The 24,204-nt window shown below is 39.9% G+C and overlaps 1 protein-coding gene across 1 annotated transcript in view; it reads left to right on the forward strand.

Moving 5' to 3' along the window:
- LOC119415815 (cGMP-inhibited 3',5'-cyclic phosphodiesterase A) overlaps window positions 1-22,123 on the forward strand; it is a gene marked incomplete at its 3' end in the record, with an annotated part of 137,791 nt that extends 115,668 nt beyond the window's left edge. The window contains 9 exon segments of the mRNA XM_037682988.1: window positions 13,400-13,473; window positions 14,654-14,805; window positions 14,967-15,104; window positions 17,850-17,961; window positions 18,159-18,272; window positions 18,772-18,971; window positions 19,430-19,633; window positions 20,423-20,584; window positions 21,877-22,123. Coding sequence (XP_037538916.1) covers window positions 13,400-13,473; window positions 14,654-14,805; window positions 14,967-15,104; window positions 17,850-17,961; window positions 18,159-18,272; window positions 18,772-18,971; window positions 19,430-19,633; window positions 20,423-20,584; window positions 21,877-22,123 — 1,403 coding nt within the window.
- Window positions 22,124-24,204: the final 2,081 nt, after the last annotated feature.

Below are 24,204 nucleotides of genomic sequence, written 5' to 3' on the forward strand. Positions count from 1 at the left end.
TGGACTTCCTCCTCCTTGAGTCTGCCTCCTCGTCGTCACCCTGTAAGAAAGAAAAAGAACTCAACTTCAATTCTGAATATCAGTCTCGTCCAAGCCTCCCTGCTAATACTCTGCACTTTGCCTTCCAGGAACCCCGAACCCCCTTTTCCTGCACTGTAAATAAAATCACTTAAACTATTATCTGTGTCTGTCATCCCTCTCAGCCTTGTCTGAATTTGAGTACCATTTTGTTAAACCGTAACACATGGTACTGTTAGCAGTGAGCTTCTTTTAGTAGCATGGTACTGTTAGCCACATTGTATTGTTAGGAGCACATTCCCGTTAGCAGCATGATGATAATAACGACCGCGGCAACGGACGATGACTGCCCTTCAGAAGTGGGTCTGACAGACGCAGAACATCCAAGCTTTCCCTCATGGAATCTAACTGTTCCATAGACGATGGTCTGTGCAGGCAGATGCAGGATCTTGGAGATGGCCGCCATGACAGCCTGGACCCTGAGCCCAAAGCTGGAAGAACTGAACCACGATAACAGAATGGCAAGGCAGCAACACAGAAAACTCCAAAAGTGTATCGCGGTCACACCTGTAGCGTGGATGTGCAGTGTAAGCGCAAAAAAAGTTAAAACAAAAACAACAGGAATAAAAAAAAGAGCGAGTCGAAGTGGAGCTCCCGTCAGTGCTACTATACTGCGGCGCACATGACGTCACTGTGTCAATGTTGTCAATTCAGGTCTCTTTTGTAAATGAGTCCTCGAGGCTCAATGGGATGAACCTGTCTAAATAAAGGTTGAATGACTGTGATGCCAATGTGTTTGCATCTTTGGTGACAAACAGGATTTTTAGAAAGAGCAGTCGCACCCTGGCTGTCCTCATAAATAGTCACTGGTGCATATTCTCATCCACAGTCCATTCCATTCAATAAGTGCACAAGATAAAGACTTTTTGTGATGCAGTAGCCAAAGCAATATATTCTGCTACAAATGTGGATAAATCAACTGTGGGATGTCTTTGATGTTTCCAGGAAATAATGGGTCCAGTCTAAGATAGACTAAAACAGTAACCAGTCACACTTCGTCTGTCGTTCTGGTCTCCTGGCCAGTCTGCGTCACAATGTGCCTCAAGTTTAAGATTTACTTCATCTTTCTTGTAACACAATTACTGGCTTACAGTGCTCTTCAGATATCTCAACACATGCTTCACCACTGCCCAATGTTGTTGTTTTGGTTCAGACAAGTGTGACAACTTGCTGAAAATAAAACTCAAGTCTGGTCTAGTACTTTTCATTTCAGAGATCAAACTGGCAACCACTTCACAATATCTTTTAGGTATTTGTTAGGGCATGTAAACATGATTGTTAAATCATGTTTCTTCCAACTGAGGCTGCTGTCTAAACTGAAGCCCATATTGTCTAAAAATAACCTGGAGACAGTAATACATGCATTCATTACATCTAGGCTTGATTACTGCAATTCGCTCCTGTTTGGTATCAGTCAGACCTCCACTGCACGACTACAACTGGTCCAGAATGCAGCAGCCTGATTTTTAACCAGTACAGTCAAAAGAGAGCACATTACACCAGTTATGGCATCACTGCACTGGCTACCGGTTCACCTTCTAATCCAGTTCAAAATACTCCTGTATGTCTACAAATCGCTGAACAGCCCCCCCACCCCCACCCCCAATCCCTCTGATCTGCTTCAACCGTATGTCCCACCACGTTCCCTGAGGTCAGCGGACCAGTTGCTCCTCACAGTTCCAGGAACTCGTCTTAAGCGCAGAGGTGACAGGGCCTTCTCTGTAGCAGGACCAAGACTTTGGAACGAGTTACCTCTGCTTGTCAGACTGGCCCCCTCCCTCTCAGTTTTCAAGTCCCGTTTAAAAACTCACTACTATTCAGTAGCTTTCAACACCAGATGATCTGTGTTTTGAACTTGTACGCTCCACACTGGTTTGTCGTCATGTTTATTATCTGCATTGTTTTTATGTCTATATTTTTGATCTACTTCATTTTGTATATTGCTTCGTGTGTTGTCTGTTGTTCTGTCTGTACAGCACTTTGGTTGGCCTTGTAGCTGTTTTAAGTGCTCTATAAATAAAATGGTATGGTATCCAGGTGGAGCAGTGGGCAGCTATGTAAGCGCCCAGGGAGCAATTAGGGATTGGATGTCTTGCTCAGCGACACCACGACATGTGGGAATGGCTGGGGATCAAACTTGGGACTTTCGGCTCCCGAGTTGGCTGACCTCTATCCCATCTCTGCCCCAGTCCACTTACCATCCTAGGATAAGCAGACTTCATTGTCAACTTTAATTTTGTTTTTACATGCGGTGCATGGGATGCTTGGCTTGCAGTTAGTCATGCCAAATCTATCCAAGATTTTTATGATTATCATTTTACTTCATCCCTGTTTTGTTTGAAATCCATGCCTAAGACATTTAATTCTGAATTTAGCTGCCAACATTTCCTTCACACTTTTGAGTAGTTGATCATCATTTGCTGCAATAATAAGGTCATCAACCCAAAATGATCAATATTACCCGCTCATTTTCATTGTGTTTACTGTAAAAACAATAGTCATCTGAGTTCTGCACAAAACCATATCAATTAGAAAACCAGGTGTCATTTTATTCCAGTTTCATTCTGATTGTTTCAGATCTATTAAGCTTACAAACTCATTTCTCTCTTGTCTTTGATACCAACTCAAATCCTTCAGGTTATTCCATAAATCCTTCACCTTCAATTGGGATGTGTAGAAATGCTGTCTGCCATCCATTTGGTTTAATTCTAAGACATATTGAGTTGCAAGCTGCATTAGAATATGTACAGATATATCAGAAGTCAGAGGAGGGCAAGTCTCGGTGTAATCAATACCAGCAAATTAACTATAGCCATTTGCTGCATATCTAACCTTGTAGGTTGTTTCAACAGTGTTTTCTTTGACAGTATATACCCATCTACCCACCCACGGCTTATTTGCCCTCAGACGTTGTTAGGGTAAAACATATTATTCATTATCAAAAAGTCCATTTTGTCTTTCATAGCTTTAACCCACAATTGTGGCTTTGGTGAGATCATAGCCGCCTTCAGTGTCTTAGGTACATCACATGCAACTCTGTAGCAAAAGTCAATATTCATCAGTTCTTGGTCATCATCACATTTGATCATGATCTTTGTAATACTCAGAGGGTCTCCTTTCTCTCTTAGGATGATGTGCACTGTGGTTTCTTTCACTTTGACCTAAGTTGGCATCCGTGTCACAAGTTCAGTCTTTATCTGCTGAGAAATTACTTTTATCAAATCTGGTCTTTGTAGCTGAGTTTCAGCTCTCTGCCTGAGCAACATGCACTCGTTCATTTCTTCGTCAGTCTGAGTGTCACATTCATTAGTTCTTTTTATAATGAACGCTACCAGCCTACTCTTAACTACTTTGCCTATATTTGGATAGAACACAACATATGCAGGGCTATTTTTGTCATAACTAGCAAAAATTCCCTTTTCGCAACATTAATGTAACTTTTTCTTGTCATGTGTACGCTCAACATTTGGACCCCAAAATGTTTATTTTTGAGAGATCAGTCTTCTTTCCAGTTAACGTGTAATATGTAGTCTGCTCCACATCTGTTGTAACATCTATTACAAATAACAGCAGCAGTCTGAACTGCATATGCCCATAACTCTGTAGACAGTTTACTCTCAACTAGCATACATCTTGTCATTTCAAACACAGTTCTCCAGGTTCTTTCAGTTGTCCCAATGGGATGAGGAGAATAGAGGGCTGAGGTTTCATGTCTAATGACATTTGTACTGAGCAACGACTGACACTCATTAGATGTAAACTCATTTCCATTATCTGATCTTATACATTTGATTTTTCCATAAGGTGCAACATCAGCAATGAACATCTCCGTACCTTTAGCAGTAGCTTAATAAAGTTCAGGTTCTCTGGACTGATTCAAAAACAAACAAAAACAACTTGTTTAAACATTTCATCTTTAATCAAAAAGACTTTGTCAGTCTGAGGATATGCTGTAAACTCGGTCTTATAAATAGCACCTTCTCATAGTGGATCAACCAGTTTGTTGCTGACAGTAATTTCCATTCATCAGAGCCGCAGCGTGTCATCCGCCAGATTCGTCTCACTAGCGTTAGTAGTTTTCACACTGAGGTGCAGCAATGAATTGTTAGAATCTAAGCATTTTTCACCATCCCTGAGTCTGATATTCAATCGGACCTCTATCAGTAATGGCTGACACTGGGAGGACTTCTGTTTAGATTTTATCTTTGATAGATAACTGTGTCATTGGTGCAGAAAATAAATCTCAACTCGGCACGGTTCCAAGGCTTTTCCACTAGCAATGGTTCGTGGAACCAGTCCCTTTTTCAGTCCCTTTATCTCTGGGGTTCCAACCGTGCTGAACTGGTCCTAAAACGTGACATCAGAACACTGTTGGTCACTGATTGGTCAGGAGGTGGAGTCACTGGTTGTTTGAGAAATTTCCACAAAAACCCGATTCACCATTTGCAATAACTCAAACTCGAGGAGCGACTGGACCTATTTTTAAGATTTTTAAAACGATAATGACAACAGCGTGGTCTAATGCTGACGTGTCTCAGGCAGTCCAGTCAACATCTGTTTGTTCATTGGCAGCATGATACGTGAGCTGACTCTGTGACTCGAAGCATCCAGCTGTTCAGTCGGCCCTATCTGCTTAGGTTGATGTAAATACCATAACCCCTGCAACGGACACACCCACCTCTTGGTGCAGTTTACAGTATTTCCCTTTGTGCACCACTTAAGTTAAACTTTGATTTTTCTTTTTGTTGCTCCTTAACCAATGCCTTAAATGTAAGAAGATTAGAGTGTATAAAGCTAAAGTGATTGTTCAGAACTTTTTATGTGAGTTTTTGATGAAAGGTTCTGAATCATTAATATCTTACACATTTGCTTTAAAATACATTAATTGTGTAGTTACTTGCAAGTACAAATAACAGCAGAAGCAGCTAACTGAGACACTTCAAGCTGAGCTCTCATGTCCAGCAAAATTGATAGCAATGTAATGGTTTATAAAATCACATCTTATGAATTACTGTGAAACGTTTATGGTCTGAGGAGTTTAGGACGGCAACAAGTCATTTTGGTTTTGACCTCAGTCAGAGTAACCATTAGCTCATTGTTTCAATCAGAAATAAAACAAATAAAAAATTTCAAACAGAAAAAAAGTAAAAATAAAAAATACAACTGAACTTTATTCCATGACTGAAGACATTTCACCTCCAATAAGAGGCTTTATCATTTTAAAGAATGTCTGGAGCCTGTGGACTTCCAAGCTTTGTATAACTGCATGCAAGGCTTTGTTAGGTACCTATTCACAAGAAACTTAGATTAAAACTAAACGCCCCTCACATTCCAGGGTCGGTACAGTTTTTGTCTCGCTTTGGTTGCATACATGAAGGTGTGATTTAGTGTGGAATTGACTGGGATTCAGGCTTGGGCTCATGATTGGGAAGAAAAAGTTTTATGTCAAACTAGAAAAAAAAAACAAGTTTAAACAGAAGAGGTCTCAGATTTCAACTTTCTAAAGCCTTCAGTGCAGCATTAAGTGTGATTCCCTGTCCCTTCCACTCACACCTTCTTAAATTGATAAAGCCTCCGAGATAGGAAGAAGAACGTCTTCAGCCACAGAATAGAAGTTCTGTTGTTTTTTATTTTTTATTTTTTATTATTTTTTTATTTACCATGTCCTGGATGACTGAGAATCTACACGTCTTCAAGAAATGAAATACAGTGTCTCTCCTTACTTGGTGATGCGTTTTTCACGGACTCGCTCTATCGCGGTTTTTCAAAATAAAATTGGACATGACACACAGTTGGCTGACTGATGGATGAGCCGCATGATCGGCATGGAATTTTTATTTAGAATGAATTATTTTAAATCATTTAGCACCTGCTGCACCTGTGTGCAGCCCACAGCTGAAGGAGAAGCTCCCTCCTGCAGCATGTCGGATCTCTGCTCTGTAGAGGAGAAGTGGGCGTGGCCGAGAGCGCTGGCAGACGGCAGAGAGCAGCAGAGGCAGAGAGAGGAAAATCATGAGACACTGTGCTCTTTTAGGTCGTTTTCACACCTGATAATCCGGTAGACTCAGTTCAGTTCGGGACCAATATTCATGAGCTTTTGTTACATTTGAGCTGGTGCGTTTGCATTCACACTGCACTGTGCAGTGCCAACCTGTTCCCCCGCTCGCCTGAGGGGGCGCTGCACCAAGAACTACTGAAAGAAACGACACAAAAACCTCTGAAGACACGTCTTCTTCTTCTTCTGTAAATAAAAATAAAAACGAAGTGGCCTCAAGTTTTAGCAGTTTTAGGGGTTATATTTTGTCATTTTTCAAAAATGGACTTAGCATGAGCAGAAGATGAGACAGAAGACCATGGAGAATATTGTTTTTCACACAAGGCAGCTGACGGCTCCATACAAGGTTAGAATATTGCAAGAGTGTACACACACACACACACACACACACACACACATATGTATATATATATATATTTATATGTGTGTGTGTGTGTGTGTGTGTGTGTGTGTAAAGGCATTTTAAACCCTTCCCACACTCTTGCAGTATTCTAAACACTGTTTCTAAACTCTAAACGCTCTAAAAGAGCACAGCATCTCATGATGTCGGCTCTCTGCCTCTGCTGCTCTCAGTCACCTGTAAGCGTTCTTGGCCACGCCCACATTTCCGCTCTTCGTGGAGAACAGCTGATCAGCTGTTCAGCTGCAGGACGAAGCCTTTCCTGCAGCTCTGGGCTGCACAAATGTGCAGCAGGTGCAAAATAATTTAAAATAATTTATTTTAAATAAAAATCCCATGCCGGTCATGCGGCTCATCCATCCATCCATTTTCTTTACCCGCTTATTCCATTTTGGGTCACGGGGGTCGCTGGTGCCCATGTCCAGCAATCACTGTGCGAGGGGCGGGGTACACCCTGGACGGGTCGCAAGTCCATCACAGGGACACGTATAGACAAACGAGACAAACAACCATTCACTCTCTCACTCACACCTAGAGACTTTTTAGAGTCACCAATCAGCCTAACATGCATGTTTTTGGTCTGTGGGAGGAAACCGGAGTACCCAGAGAAAACCCACGCATGCACGGAGAGAACATGCAAACTCCACCCAGAAAGGCCCCTGGACCGGGGTTTGAACCAAGGACCTGCTTGCTGAGAGGCAGCAGCTCTACCAGTTGCACCACCGTGCTGCCCGCGGCTCATCCATCAAACAGCCAATTGTGTGCCATATCCAATCTTATTTTGAAAAACTACGATAGAGCAAGTCCACTATAAATGAACTGCCAAGTAGCAAGGGACTACTGTATAAGTACTTTTCCTACTTCACAGTTTTTCACTTATTGCGTGGCTTCAGGGTACAGATCCCCCGCGATAAACGATGGACTACTGTATTTGTTGTTTATAAACTTCAAACAAACACTTTTTAAATAATTTAAAAAGTCCTCCTTTTGCATGTGAACAACTAGTTGTCAGCAGCAAACTGGTTGGTCCATGATGACAAGGAGCTATTTATAAGGCTGAGTTTCTTTCAGGATTTTCAGACTGAAGAAGTCATTTGGATAAAAGACTAAACAGTTCAACAAAGAAGAATCCGTCCAGAGGACCTGACTTGACCTTGTTAGATTTCTCTACCTGGACTATTGAGCATGCATCAGGACACGTTTTAAACCTGCTTAACTATTACTTTACATGAAAGTTACAGTTCAATATATAAACAACTTGTTGCATAAATTATTCCTCTGATGGTCACAATCAGCAACCTGCAAACACACTTTCCTTTATGAACTTTGACAAAACAAGCCTCAGGAGTAGAACTGAGAATCTGGCGATGCATTTCATTGTGTCTGTCCAAGAAATCAGTAATACATAAACTTATTTAAAGATCAAACAAACAGTGTTAATCTGTCCTCGTGCTCTCTTAGAGACAGATGGAAAAGAGTGAACGTAATGAAGTCTGAGAGAAACGAACACATGGCTTCAGCTCTTTTCTACTCCTTCATCAAATCTCTGCCATCTTAATTAGGACATTAGGCTCCTCTTTGCCTCCACTCTTTTTCCATCATGTCAGCCTTCGATGACGCACAGCGTCAAGAAAGACCAACACAAGCTTCAAAGCTACAGTATCGGCTCGTTATCAGACAGAGCTTGTTAAAAGGGCACAATTGGTACCCTCCATTTTGCTGCTCTCTGGGCCGCTGTGCTATCTTCGTCACGTCATCTGGCTCAAGAGTCAGTAGATTACTGGAAGCAGGAATAATAACTGCTGTGTTTATCGTGGCTTGGACAATGTCCGTTTGGGCTCTGAACCAAAGATAATCTATCAACCTGCTGCGAAGAGGCTGAGGCTAAAAAATCTGGGAGTAAAAACAGCAGAGAAAGGAGCACGCAGAGGCCAGCTGGAGCAACTGGAGGGAGTCTGCAGCAGAGGTTGCGTCTAGATTTTAGAAACGAGCCTTGACCGAAAATTGGTTTTAAAAAAAGCAAACAAAACAACCTTTAGTCATTTACATTAAATGAAGCAGTTATTTCAGTCCCCACAAATATTTCTTAAGTAGGAACAATAAAACGTTACTGTTTCACTCTGCTGTAGCGTTTGTATGCTGCAGGAAAGATTTAAGATTTCTTTGTTTAATCGGCACGTACATTTTTTGCACAGTTTTCCAAATGTGTGTTGAAAAGACGTTTCACAGACTGGTTGATGGTGACAAAAGTTTTTATTTTTTTAAATCTCTTTATTATTTTCTGTTTTATTTAACATGTTTCTGTCTCCACTTTTAGAAACTCCAGATCAGTTTTCAGTTTGATGGTTGGCAGAGTTCTGCTGGCTGAGAAGTCATCACTTTGCTTAAATAATAAATGTCTTTTTTTTTTTAATTAAATAAAGGAGGAGTGGGGGCCTAGAGGTTAGAGAAGGCAAAACTGTGATGGGAAGGTCGCCGGTTCGATTTCCTAGACCGACAACATCAAAATGTGGGTGGGAAAGGTGCCACACCTGCCTCCACCCTCATTTGTCCCACTCTGGACCCTTGAGCAAGGCCCTCAGCCCCCACCATCTGCTCCCCCGGGTGCCCTAGCTGGCAGCTGTCTGCTCCACACAGAGGGCTGTGGCAGCTCGGTGTCTGTGGTTGAGTCAGGAAGAACATCCGGCGTAAAAACAAACGTCAAGTCTTCATGCGAGTTATTTGCTGCGGCGACCCCAGAAGAAGGGAGTACCAGGAGTTGAAAGAAGAACAAAAAAAGTAATAAATCAAATTGATTAGGAAACTAAAAACTTATATCTTTACCCAAGTTGTTTTTTAATTAGCTGTGTTTTGGTTGGAACTTTACACTCACTTCCTGTAAATAAATAAATGGAAACCATTTTTTTATATTTATTAGAAGACACAAAAAAAATACTGCAGACTTGAGACAAAAAGTTTAGTTTGTGTTTTAATTTTAAATTTTACTTACCAAGTTTGCTTACCGTTCCCAAAGTTCTTTTCTTCTTCTCCTTTTTTATTGTCATATTCAACTTGGAAATATTTTCTCTGAATAAGACGCAGAAAGGGGCAGCATGGGGGGCACAGATGGAAGAGCTGCTGCCTCAGCGAGAAGGTTTCTGCATTGAATCCCAGTCAGGGACCTTTCTGTAAGGATCCAACTACGTTCAGTCAGGTCATCTGGACAGTTAGTTTTGTTATTGAGAGACGTTTCGCCCTCCATCCGAAGGGCTTCATCAGTCTGAGAAGTCACAAACTGTTTTCCCCACTAAGCAGTACGCGCTGGCAGTGGAGCAACCAGTTTGCTGGTGATGATGGTTTCTGGGGGCTGTCTGCCTTCTGTATGGACTTTTCATGTTCTCTCTGTGCATGCATGGGTTTTTCTCCAGCCTACATTAAAGTGATCAGATAGTTGAACAGACCAAGGGAAGGTGACTGCTGAACAGAGCAGGTGTGTTGATAATGAACAGGTGGGGATGGAGCTGAAAACAAGAATCACTGAAGAAAACACGGGTTGAGGACTACACATAGTCTGTCAGACGGAGCTCTGTACTAAATGATAATTTTCTGAAATACAAAGAGAGTACCAAACAAAACTGTCAGATTTATTTGAATTACATCGTACAAATTTAGCATTTAAAAAAAACAAACAAAGAAAACAATACCAGACATTGTTAGATAAAACAAACACTTTATTGTTTGAGTCTGATTTGTTGAATGAGTGAAAACTTATTCAACTAAAACAACAAGACGTAATAAAACTGGCAACATGTTCAGGTACATCTTAAAAATAGAATATAGTCAAAAAGTTTATTTTAGTCATTCATTTCAAAAAGTGAAAATCATATATAGATTCATTAAACATAGCGTGAAATATTTCAAGCCTTTATTTCTTGAAATGTTGATGATTACAAATAATGAAAATACTAAATCCTGTGTCTCAGAAAAAGAGAGTATTCCTCAGCCAGATGTTGGTACCTTTGTCAGTGTGGGCAGGAGATGAGACCTGCTGGAAAATGAAACCAGCATCTCCATGAAGCTCGTCAGCAGAAAGAAGCATGAAGTCTCTAAAATGTCCTGCTAGATGCTGCGAGGACTGGACTTCAGAAAACCTGGTGGACCAGAACCAGCAGAGGACATGGACCCAAACCATCACTGACTGTGGAAACTTCACTCTGGACTTCACTAACATGGATCCTGGACCTCTCCTCTTCCTCCAGACTCTGGGACCTGGATTTATAAATGACATGAAACTTTACTTGAACCTGAAAAGAGGACGTTGGACCACTGAGAGACAGTCCAGTTCTTTGTCTCCTCAGCAGGTAAGATGCTTCTGATGTTCCTGTGGTTCAGGAGTGGCTGGACTTGAGGAATGAGACATTTATAGCTCATGTCCAGGAGATGATCAGCTGATCAGGCTGTGACACCAGGAGGTCACAATATTGATCCTCTGCACAATATTTTCATTTTATGAGACACTGATGTGTAGTTTTTCATTATTTGTAAGATATAATGAAAATAACAAGAAATAAAGGTTTGAAATATTTCACTCTGTCAAATGAATCTATTTGAGTCTCACTTCTTTTTCACAATATTCAACATTTTTTATATGCACCTGTACGTATGTATATACATAATTTTAACGAACATTGTATTTTATTTTACTTTGAAACAACTTAAATGTGTAATTTTGGATAAAATCAGTATAACCAAGTGTAAATATGAATCTTTTTTTTTTTTTTTCACAAACAAGCAATACGATTAAGAATTTTAACAAACCCAATCCTAATGGGTTTATATGCCGGTAATACAAACCTGTCAGTTCCTCAGTTTCTTCAGAGCGGCCTTTCCCTCATGCTTTTCCATTTTTCCCAAAGATAATATTAGACACAAGTGATTATTTTATAAAAGACAAATGTTATTCCTAGCAGTCAGAGTAGAAGCATATGCATGCAGGAATGTGTGATATGTTTTCATAATGTATGTGAACACCTCACTGGGACAGTCAAATTACTGTAACTCCAGTGCTAACCTCTGTAACTACACCATACTCCTGAGATAAAAGCAGACGTGTGATTTTTGACTGACAGACTTTTCAAGTAAAACTTGCCGGCCTCCTTATTTACATTTTGTCCTGCAGGCTCGGTGTCAGTACAGTCAAGGTTGTTCTGCTGCATTAGCAGAACAGCCGAAGTGTTTGCCAGTTTTTCAACTTTCATTAAAGCTAAACCTTTTAAGCCAAACGCTGCTGCCTGCCCAGACCCCCCTAACAACAATGTTCTAACTGTTCACCCGCCAAACTATCAAACGATTTTATATTCCACACCTGTTAGGCATTAGACGCAGAGGTCCAACCTGGCCACGCAAACACAACAGAACACTCTTTGTTAGAAACCCCAGCACGATTATGGTGAGTATGGCTCGAAAGTGTTTCAGGACACTTTATCGGAATTAGATAGACACACTACAGACCTTTGTGCTCCCTGTGACACCATGTGCTAATAGCATGCATTTCCTCTGCCGAGAAGGCAGGTTTTACAGCATTTGGGGAGAAGTATTTTAATTGGAACCATCTAGAGCCTGACAGTGGCCTCAGAGGAGACATCTGTAAAACTGTTGAGCAGCAGATCTGGGGGCTCCCCACACTTTCACACAGCTAACCATCTCCTTATGTGAGAAAAGATAAAGATATTTACTGTTTGATTTATGAACGAGTCTGTAAACGTGACTATTTTCATCCGTTTCTCAGAATGTTGCTGTGTCTGTGGAACAGGGTGAGCTGCTTCACTTACCAGTCAAACCAGTGAATCTTTCAGATGTGCCTCGGTGTGTAATCCCTGTCGGTAGGCACAGTAGTTCAGATGTGTTGACGTGTGGCTCTAGTGAGAGGTTATGAACATTTAGTGCCCTTCTGTTTTATAAAATGACTTGTACTTGTAGAAATAGAGTTTAATTCTAACTGGAATGATGATTTATTGACTGGTTTGAGTGAGGTCTAATCCAAAGCAGATTGCTGAAGTTCGTCTTAATTTTTTGAATGGTTCCTGCAAATACTACATTTTATAACTGTTTTACAATGTTTACATTTTATAGGTATTTACATATAATTGTGTGGTTCAAATAATATTTTCCTGGAACTTAATTGTGAACGATCAGAACCATCACTTAAAGTTTTTGGTTGTGTTTCTGTTCTGTTGTTTTTCAAGAAACATCTGTAGATTATTTATTTATTATTATTATTATTAGACCTTTATTTTTACAGGTTAGTCTCCACTGAGACTCGAAGGCTCGTTTAGAAGAGTTATAAATGTCATCCTGCACACGGTCTGTTCCAGCCTCTCCCCTCAAGCGTTCAGAGCAGGACCACCAGGCTCAGGAACCGTTTCTTCCCTGCAGCTGTCAGACTGATGAACTCGAGCTGCACCTAATTCAGCTTCATTTTACATTTTTAAATATATACATATGTGTGCTCTTTTGTATTTATTTATGTATTTATTAATTTATTTGCTAACTATTAGGCTTCTTGATCTGGGACCTGAGTCCAAATTTTGTTCCATAAACATGAAAATGTGAGCTGGTATGACAATAAAAACTCCTTGAATCCTCGAATCCTTATTAAAGACAGATTAAAGAAACAGATTTATTCCTCTCTGCTGTGGCACAAACAAACGTGACTCTTTATCTCACCGTCCTCCCTCCATACTTTATGTTCATATCTAAACGGACTAAACATGATGTAGGACTTGGGTCACCAAAACATACATTAAGTACACACACACTGTAGAATAAAGTGTGATGATGATGTCTTTATTTTATCTAAATAACTCTATAAGTCCTCTGTTTTGCAGTTGTGGGAGACCATACATCAGACTGAGCCATGGGGAGGGCTCCATCGACAAGGGAGACAGAACACCACGATCAGGTATACAGTTTCCTTTTTAACCATTAACTCAACCACCATGGGGGACGGGAGAAATGTGTGTAACAGCTGTGCATGTTTTAAAAAAGGACAAACATAATTACAACCTAAACAAAAGGTTATAAGATTTCCTTTTTGCAGAAAAAACATATATTTTTTAAACAAATCTTTCCTTAACACAGAATTCTGTTGTCCTTTTAGTTTTCTATACAAAACGCAGCAAAGCTGAATGTGTTGTCAAAGACGCAAAGTTTCAATTAATTTAAATTAAAACCGAACGTCCTCACCGTCTGGCTGCAGCACTTACCGATGAGTCTACGTTAAAATACACAAGAAACACAAGTTCCTCTGGTGAGAAGCAGCGCACGTCTTAATAAAACAATCTGACCTTAAACACAATGGTTTTACATTAGAGTAGGGGTCTTTCAGCAACGGGTCCAGTCCTTTTAGAGCGAAATTATACAATTTATTATTATAACAAGCCAAGATGAAAACAAGTGGACATCCTTGAGAAGTTAGGAGATGAGGGCAGGGGCACCGCTAGGGGGGAAGTTAGAAGGGGCCATGGACATGCCTACAAATTTGGCCTTATGCTCGTGAGCATTGTTAGGTGTGCATTTTTAATGTCCTCTAGCTGCATGGGATAAGTAGAACCCCTGAAACATTAAAAAAAACTTTGTTTTGGAACAATCAGAAGGTGAAAATCTAAATAAAATAAATTGTAAAATAACTTAAAGGCTATTCTACCCAAACGAAGACTCTTCGTTTATGGTGAATTAAAGAAATAAATGCAAAAAGCTATTGTCTTCATATCAGAATATAGGGTCTCAGTTATGCATATTTTTTTTACAAATATAAATTTTGAAACCTAAAGAGCAAGCTTCAGTGAGTTAAGCAGTGACTTTGCTGTTCTCAGTTAGTAATATTAGTTGTAAAATATTTACACAAAATGCTGATCTATATCCAAAGGTGATCCCTTTACTCCAATATCACAATAAAACAACTGTTTTTTAAGCAATACAAAAATTGAAATCTGTTCTGGCTTTTGGTTTTGATGCAAGACTTTCAGTGGCTCCTCCATTCAGTCCATTTGAAAACTTTCTGCAGACAGGCGCTCCTACATTAGGAAGATTGCCAGTTGGTTCTCCCTTTAGAAAAATTATATTATCACCTTGTTTTTAAGCAGAGGACCAAGTGGTGGTATCATCCGACTACGACAGCACCCATGAAGCTAACCACAGTGACTGCAGCGATGTAGCACACTCGGAGCAGAACTCAGTGACAGGGAAGACCCCCTCCCAGAGTGTCATCCTCCATGCACTGATACCCCCTGAGGTAAAAACCACAGCGGACTGACTTCAATTACAACTAAATAGTCTCTTACAGTAAAGATCCATGAATGAAACAGAAAAAAAAAGACGTCTAATCGTTTTGTTTTTCTAGAACATGTTGGACGTCTGTGTTTTAATGGTTATTATTGTGGGTCGCTTGTGCAGGACAAACCCATTCTGGCACCAGAGCCAATCATGATGGAGGACTTGGAGCCTTTGATGAGTCAGCTAAACAATTGGAACTTCCCGATCTTCACCTTGATGGAGAAAACGAACGGGAAATGTGGAAGGATCCTCAGTCAGGTGAAATTATTAACCAGCCGGTGTCAACACTACTGTATTTTTTGGATTATAAGGCACAAGATCCATGAACGGGTCTGTTTTCATGCATAAGGTGCACTGGATTATAAGATGCCTTAAGCAAAACAAAACAGTCCGATAAGTCAAACTTTATTCAACTCATTCACAAGAACAACATAAAATCAGTTTGAGGTCAGTAACCACAACCAGAATTAAAACGTAAGGCTCTCTGTCGATTTTTGAGAACATTTTAAAGGATTTTAAGTTTGCCTTATAGTCCGAAAAATACGGTACAACTTACTCTTTATGTCAGAAGTTAGAGATAACTTTATGTTAACAAATCAGTAATAATAATAAATAATAAAGTGCTGTATGTTGTCATCATTGTATGTTTCCATACAATGGTAAAATTAGTTCTCTGCATTTAACCCACCACACGTGAGATACACCAGGTGGAGCAGTGGGCAGCCTTGTGAACGCCTGGGGAGCAGTTAGGGATAAGGTGTCTTGCTCAAGGACACCACGACATGTGGGCATGGTGTGGAGTTAAACCTGCAACTTTCTGGTACCAAGTTGGCTGCCCTAACTCTACACCATTTCAGCCCCAAAAAAACAATAATCCCATTTGTGTCTGACATGGTCATGGCTTTGTGTTTTTTGCATTGATTAATAAACAACAAGCACATTCAGGTTATTGTTTCTTTGAGTTACGAAAAACTAAGCTCACACAAAAACAACAACAATTAAAAAACAAACACATTCCTTGAAAAAATACTATTTCCTGCCTTGCTTGAGTTGGTTCTGCTGAGAACATGTATTGGGGATGACTCTCAGCTACAACCACACCAGGATGAAGCACAATAGTTGGTTCAGGACTCATTTTGTTAACACACACAAAAACAAAAGCACACATTTAGACAGGCAATTTTATGATCGCCCTCCTTTCACAAAGGCGCACGCACGTGTTGGTTTGTTTCTGTTGATTGTGTTACCAACAACGTGCTTCACTCCTAGTGACGACAGAAACCTAAAGTGGACTTGAGTGTTTCTTTTTAGAAACAGTCAAAATGAAACATTTTCAAAACACCACAGGCTCGAGAACACAAGCCCATCTCTGAACATCAACATGTTCATGAGATTATTGTTGAATACCAGAAATCTCAGAACTCTGTTTTCTTCTTGTAATGATGTACTGAAGCTAAGGACACGTCATGACATCAAGATCTATCGATACTTTCTAAGAAAACAGCTTTTATGTTCCATACGCTGTAGATTAAATCTTGCTGAAGAACATCCAAAGAAAAGTGATGGATGTTTTGAAGAAATTCGCCGGTGAGATGTTTATTACCAGGATGCGTTTCTTTCACCTCACATGTCTGAATATGGCCTACAGTCATGCACACAGGTGGGAGGAAAGACGTAGGACCGTGTTGAAATGATGAATTCATGTGAATACACTAAAGAGTGACCTGCCAAGATTCTCTTTAATTCTCAGAGGTTTGCCAGAGGAGGAATGATAAATGATGAAAATGATCTAAAGTGCATTGTATATGTCAGCTGATTGGTTCATCACATGGTTTACATTTAAATCAGGTGTTTTTATGAAGAAAAACCCACAAAAAATAACAAAACAAAACATATAAATCAAAATCTCCTGATCTAAATTGGGTCTTCTTTGTTTCCTGGTCTGTATGGGGGCAGCTGTGGGTGAGTGGTTAGAGCAGCTGTTCTCCAATGGGAGAGTTGGGGGTTCAATTCCACCAGCAGTCCAAGTGTCCCTGGGCAAGACACTGAACCCCTCATTGCCTCTGATTTGTGTACAATCTGTGTATGAATGTGATTTAAAGCTCTGATAATTCTCCACAGATTCAGAGTAGTTTGTATAGATGTAATAGAGTGCTGAATGTGTGTGGAGGTGAATGAGGACACAGATTGTTGTAAAGAGCTTTGAGGATCTCGATCAGATAGAAAGGCTCTATATAAGTATAGTCCATTTACTATTTTCTGTTGAGAAATCACAAAGTTGTAGTTTTTTTTTATATCAAACTATGAAAATAACATGTTTATAATGTAAAATTTACGAGATATCACACCAAGTATAGGTTGTGAATAACTCTCAGCTACTACCACACCAAGTTTTAGCACAATCTATAGTAGACTGTAGTCAACATCTGGAGTTGAATTGGTTTCAAATGTTAACAAGTTGTAAAAATAATTGTTTTCAAAATAGTTTTCTGGATTATTGAGCACAAACTTCGATGTTTTTTGTAAAATCCACCCATTCCTAAAATATTTAAACAGCCACACAGAGAGGATAGTTAAAATACAATTGTAAAGAAAGATCTTGCACATTCTGTTAGCGCTCAGAATAGATCTCGAGGATCAGTTTCTGCCACTACCAGGTCAACATCTGTAAAATTGATGGAGTTAAAAACATGTTGGAGGTTTTTTTTTAAGATCAGTTGGCTGTGGCAGCCATCTTGAATTTGTCTTACACCAAAAGTAAATCAGTAGTATACTGTATGTACAAAGTACTGTACATCCAATGATTACTTTCTGAAACTTTTAATAAAATTCATCCAGCGGTTCATTTGATATTTTAATAAAAGGTACACAGACACAGGCAAAGCCATTAATGTCTGCATTCACCTTTTGGTGTTGGAAAATAATATTTTGATACTTAAAATGTACTGGACTCACTTTTGTTGTGTCTTTTATTATTCTGCTAATTGATTATTATTATTTTAGGTATCTTACAGGCTTTTTGAAGACACGGGCCTTTTTGAGACCTTCAAGATCCCTGTTAAAGAATTCATGAACTACTTCCATGCCCTTGAGAACGGCTACAGAGACATACCATGTGAGCAGTACTGTCTTTTTCCTTTGTTTGCTGTCATCTCGTTTACATCTGTGAGAATAAAAGCAGCCACTAGGTGGAAACATGCTCTCCCTTCAGGTTCAATGCTGGCTTAATTTATTAAAGTAACATGTGTAGCTCAACAGCGCACCCTGGTGGAGAGTTTTCTGCCTGAGATCTTGTTTTTTCGTCTGAGCCAGATCACAACAGGGTTCATGCAACAGATGTCCTCCATGCAGTCTGGTACCTCACCACGCAGCCCGTGCCTGGTCTGCCCAGCCTCATTACGGATCATGGTTCTGCTAGTGACTCAGGTATACTCACCATCCATCAGGCATCCATTTAAAGTTTGTATGGTCAAGTTAAGGTGCTTTTTAAAAACAATATTACTAATTCTTTAGGTTCTATATGGCATTAAAAACTTACTATAAGTAACATTTTTCTGATTTTTAAAACTGAGCATCTCATTTCCAACCTGCAGGAATGACTGCTCTTCTAATGCCTTTTTATTTTTCTTACCTTCCTTATGCTTTCGGGCACTTACAATTATGTGCAAACCACTATTTGATGTCTAGAACAGCATGAAATTGCTGGCAAATTAGAGTTTTTCTCTTCTATCTTCCCTTACCCCTATTTGTATGCCTTACCAGGCTCATCCCTTTGATCCACATTTAAGTGGATTTAAACAACCAAGCGTGGTTGTGCTCCTGAGTGAAGCACTAGTCCATAGAAGTCCAGTGTGTGTTTGATGTGTGAAGTTTCTGCCACCATGCTCCTGAACCTCCGATCTTTCTCTGCTTCCCCCACGGCCAGACTCTGACAGTGGAATAACACACAGTCACATGGGCTACCTGGTTTCAAAGACCTACAGTGTGTCGGAAGATGGATACGGCTGTCTGTCGGGCCTCATACCTGCTCTGGAGCTCATGGCTCTTTACGTTGCAGCTGCTATGCACGACTACGATCACCCAGGAAGAACTAACGCATTCCTCGTGGCCACCAGCGCCCCTCAGGTACTGTCTCTAATAATATGAATCAACGGGACAAGTTTATCCACCTGAATCGTTGTTGCACCATCAGGTTTTGTGTGTAATCAGTAGATCAAGCATCTACGTATTGATTTCCCCCTACTTTTTTTTTATCTTTTACTACAAAGCTGTACTGTTAAAGCCAATAAATATCCTCACCTCTGGACACTAATCAGACAATTATCTCCTAATTATCATTAAACAGTAATGCTTTCACTGATTGGAAACTGTTCTCTGTCTTTGCTTTTGTCACAAATGTAGCTGAATGAAAGTGTAGCTCACGCCTACAACTAGCTGCTCATTTCAAAGAGGTCTGTCTTGTAAATGAGTCCTCGAGGCTCAATGGGAACTAACCAGTAAAAATAAAGGTTCAATGAGAAAAAAAAGAAGCTTTTTCTCATTTATTTAAAGGTACATTGTACATAATCTTTGTTTCTCTGCAGGCAGTGCTCTACAATGACCGCTCAGTTCTAGAAAACCACCACGCTGCCTCAGCCTGGAACCTCTTCATGTCCCACCCGGAGTACAACTTCCTCGTCAACCTGGACCATGTGGAGTTTAAACGTTTTCGTTTCCTTGTTATCGAGGCCATACTGGCCACTGACCTAAAGAAGCACTTTGACTTTCTTGCTGAGTTCAATGCCAAGGTATTCTGAAAATAAAACATAAAAGTTTAAGTTTTGAAATTCAAGAGTTTAGATGTGGAAATCTCTAGATGACGGAGTTTTATTGTCTGGGGAAAATTGTCTTTCTTGGTCAGCGTGCGTTTTCAGTACAACTAAACATGTATTTACTGTATTCCAGTTTGCTTTATTAACATAAAAGTGTATAGACTTTAAAATACTGTGGCATATTTTAATCTTTGAGGTACGTGTTGGTTGTAGAAATCATGTTGCCATACCGTAGCCCTTTAAACACTCACGGAAAACTTCGTCAAGAGAAATTGTCCTGTGGGTTTCTAGGAACAGTTCTGTTTGTACGAGCAAAATAGGTTCAGTTTGAGTTCAAAACACAAAGCGCCCTGCTGTATTTCAAGAAGTAAATTAAGTGCAGACACAATGTTGGCTTTGAATGGGAGAATTTTTAAGATTCTTCCACTGTGAGCGTGAGTACTGAGACGCTGCACTGAGCTCTCTGGGTTGGCAGCAGGAAGTAACAGCAATGGTTTTCCGTACTGTTCTTCCTGGAAGCAAATGATCTTTCCGTGAAGAGCCATTAGGTTTTCAACTCTGACGCTTCCGGTGCTTTTCCTATCTGAATCTCATAAAGCATGAATAGAAATGAGGATTTAATTTTCATTCCTAAATTAACATAAATAAACAATGTTTACGCAGAAGATTCATTGCACAGGATTTATCTTTGATATAAATAAGTCACCCATTGTGTCTATTAATATTTTCAAAGGTGGTAAACACTAACATATGTTGTTCCTACAGGTGGGGGATGATCCGTCAACAGGTATCGACTGGTCTAATGAGAACGACAGGTTGCTGGTGTGCCAGATGTGCATTAAGCTGGCTGACATCAATGGGCCTCTGAAGTGCAAGGATCTCCATCTACAGTGGACAGAGGGCATTGTCAATGAGTTCTATGAACAGGTGCGAAGACTGTCTCTGACAGCAATAAAGGCCTCAGTTGCATGTGTTAATCCAGGGATCAGTGCATGGAGGACAATTACCTGAGCAGCTCAAAGCACTATTATATAATAAATTGGATACAGATTAATAAAGCATGCTTGTGTGAAGGATCATTGAATCTTACCTGCATTGTATGGTTGTACTGATTCAAACTTATTTCACTTAACAAAACCTAAAATAAGTCCCTTAGTTTTAAAATTTGAAAATGCTCTTCAGTGTCATGAACATAATAAAGATTCAGTATTTCTTGAAGTATTATCACCCACCTTTCATGTCATATGAGAAGGTACAGACCTATAGTGATTTGGTCAACCCTGGTAAACGACAATTGTGCAATCTCTTGCAATGTTACGTGATCATGCAAGATGTATTAGCACTCAAAGTTTGTGTTGAGCAGTCCTCTCAGCTTTGACTACATTAAAGTTTAGTACTATCCATTTTACTTACCCACTTTTTTCTTTCTGGGTAGTGAAGAGCTGGTGACTATCATTGTTCAAGAGGCGGGGGGTACACCCTGCAGGTCATAACTCCATCACAGGATCACAAAGAGAAAACCATTCACACTCTCACTCACACTTATGAACGATTTAGTTATCCATTAACCTAACATGCATGTTTTGGGTCTGTCAAGAAAACCAGTGTACCTGGAGAACACCCACCTGTAAACTCCACACTGACAGGCCATGGGGCCAGTTAACAACCTTCTTGCAGAGACAAGCTCAACAACTGTGAACCATGCTGCACAAATTTTAGCTCAGTATCTGTTGACTATTCAATTTAATTCAGTTTATTTATATAGCACCAAATCACAACAAAGTTGTCTCGGGGCTCTCGTGTCTGATGCTGTACTGGGCAAATGAAGCTCACGCTCTTATGCATGCATGTATTTTGGTTCAACTCTCAAAAGATTACATCAAATTATAGATTCAGATGACATCCAGTAATACAGTGACTATCCAATCATTTTACATTAGTTTCTTCTGCCATGTGAAGCATTTTAACGTGTTTAATGACACTTAAGGTCAGTTGGCAAGACCACTCTGAAAGATATTTTATATACATTTATGGAATAAATCCATAATAATAAAAACTCAATCAAATCATCAGAAAATCTAAGCTATAAAACATGATTAATCAATCTTTCCTCTGCACTTTGTCCTCATGCCATAATTTAAAGCTATGTTTTGTAAATGATGTTTGGGCTTTTGTTCTGCCTGCAGCAATATTACCTTAATACCTTGTGCTGTATGCAGGGTGATGAGGAGTCCAGCCTGGGGCTTCCTGTCAGCCCCTTCATGGATCGAGCAGCACCGCAGCTGGCCAAACTTCAGGAATCATTCATCACACACATCGTCGGACCGCTCTGTAACTCCTACGACTCGGCCTGCCTCATGCCTGGATGGTGGGTGGAGCCCGAGCCCGAGGAAGAAGAGCCTGAGACTGGGAAAACTGAGGAGGCAGATGATGATGATGACGCGTCCACCTGCTCTGAAGCATCACGTAAGCTTCACAGTCAAACAGGAAACTAGAGCAAAAGCATTATCTGGAATAATCAGAAAATGAAGTTTGCTTGGTTTTATTTTACAGGGACTGGTGTCTAACTAAATAAACTTACATACAGACGTATACATAATGGACGTTAAAAAAATTAGTGGAATATAAAATAAATCAGATCAGGATTTTGTAAAACCAACAACAAAAGCTATGTTACATTTTAAAACACTAAACCCACCTTTGTTGAGATTGCAATATTTCAACTAGGGATGGGGCAGATCCGATCCAGTATCGGTACCGGCCTCAGATAACAGCATAATTTACGTATCGGATTTTCCGATCCACCTGCCGATATTTCCGATCCATGATGTATGTTTGCTTCAAACTACGGAATGGATTTCCTGAACGGCGGCGTGTCTCATGAGCCCAGAGTAATAAGACCTGCCTCACATTCAGGAAATCCATTTCATAGTTTGCAGCCAGCTACAACGTCAGGACTGAGTTAGCAGCACTGTGGCTAACGGCTAACCAACTTTTCATGTAAACATGTCCGCTGTGAGGAAGTATTTTACACTAGAAACACCACAAGACAAGACAGCAACGTGCAATGTCTGCAGAGCCATAGCGCCACATTAAACCGTGGTAAAGTTAGTGTTACGTTGGACATTCGAGCTCCGTGGCTTCAGCGGGGCGCTGCTCTTTGCGCAAACCGAAAGAGGCGACTTGACCTCGGCCAGCCACGTCCAATCTGCCCCGCTCAGTCTGCCCGTCTCTGAGGAGGGACAGACTGAGCGCGACTGCCACAAATCAGGCTGCCTGCTTCGGATTGAACAAGAAGAAGACGTCACTGAAACCACGGAGCTCAAATGTTTACTGAGAAGTTTCTAAACTTCATCATGATTCATGACCAACCACTATCAGTTGTAGAAAACGAAAGATTTCACAGTTTGATACTTGCAGCCAAGATATAGTTTACCCTCCAGGAGATATTTATCAGTACAACAGTAGACAATTATAAAAAAACACATGATTTGAAAATTATATATATTAAAAACATAAACAGCTACATTATAAAGTGATGTAAAATACTAAAAACAGGAACATGTCTGTTGGTTTATGCATGAACTTAGCAGATGTTTGAAGCCATTTAACATTTAATTCATTTATTCATTCATTTAATTGAACCAAAATAAAAATAAAAATCATGAAAAAGAAAACATTGAATGAAAAGAGTGCAGAAAGAAGAAAAAAATTCTTATATCTGCCCCTTATAAAATATAAAACAACTTTAAACAATCACTTAAACTAATCACTTTAATATCCACTTTAAAGCTAGGAATAAAAAGAAACATGTTTTGTGTTAGAATTTACTTCTAACTTTAAAACTTATCCAACATTAATAAAACTTACCTCAAGTTGCCTTTTTGGACATGCATGCATATATTTGTACAAATTGTACTTGAGAGGAGATTATTACAGCCTCGTATAAAATCAATAATGATCATGATATCGGAACTGGATCGGTATCGGACGATATTCAGTTCTAGGTATCGGGATCGGAATTTTAAAAAGTGGATCGGTGCATCCTTAATTTCAACCTGACTGTGTGTCAGACTTTATGTCTGTCCTAATTTGCAATTGCCTTGTGGCTTGATATAATTTATTTAAGATAATTGTTTATTATTTTTAAACCTTGTTTGTTTTGTTTTCAGTAGTTTCAGTAGGGGTTTGGGGGGGGGGGGGGTCTCGGGGTCCTCCCCCAGAGAATTTTGAATAAAGTAGATGTCATTTCCTGCATTCTGGTGTATTTTACAAAGGTTTATTACAGTAACATGAAACAAAAGATATAAACTCTGTTACTGTTTATTGAAATCTCTCTGACTGCAAAGCGTTCATAATGAAAAACCGCTGCAGCTCTGCAGGTAAGGGGCATTCACTTCAGAATAAATTGAAGTCGCTGACTGGTCAGTCGCTGACTGGTCAGTCGCTGACTGGTCAGTCGCTGACTGGTCAGTCGCTGACATGCTTCTGGATTGATTGATAGGTGGGTCGAGGATCTGACTACGTACTGCAAAAAAAAAAAAAAA

Source organism: Nematolebias whitei, chromosome 10 (assembly GCF_014905685.2).
Source record: "Nematolebias whitei isolate Nwh7 chromosome 10, NemWhi1, whole genome shotgun sequence".
Lineage (NCBI taxonomy): Eukaryota > Metazoa > Chordata > Actinopteri > Cyprinodontiformes > Rivulidae > Nematolebias > Nematolebias whitei.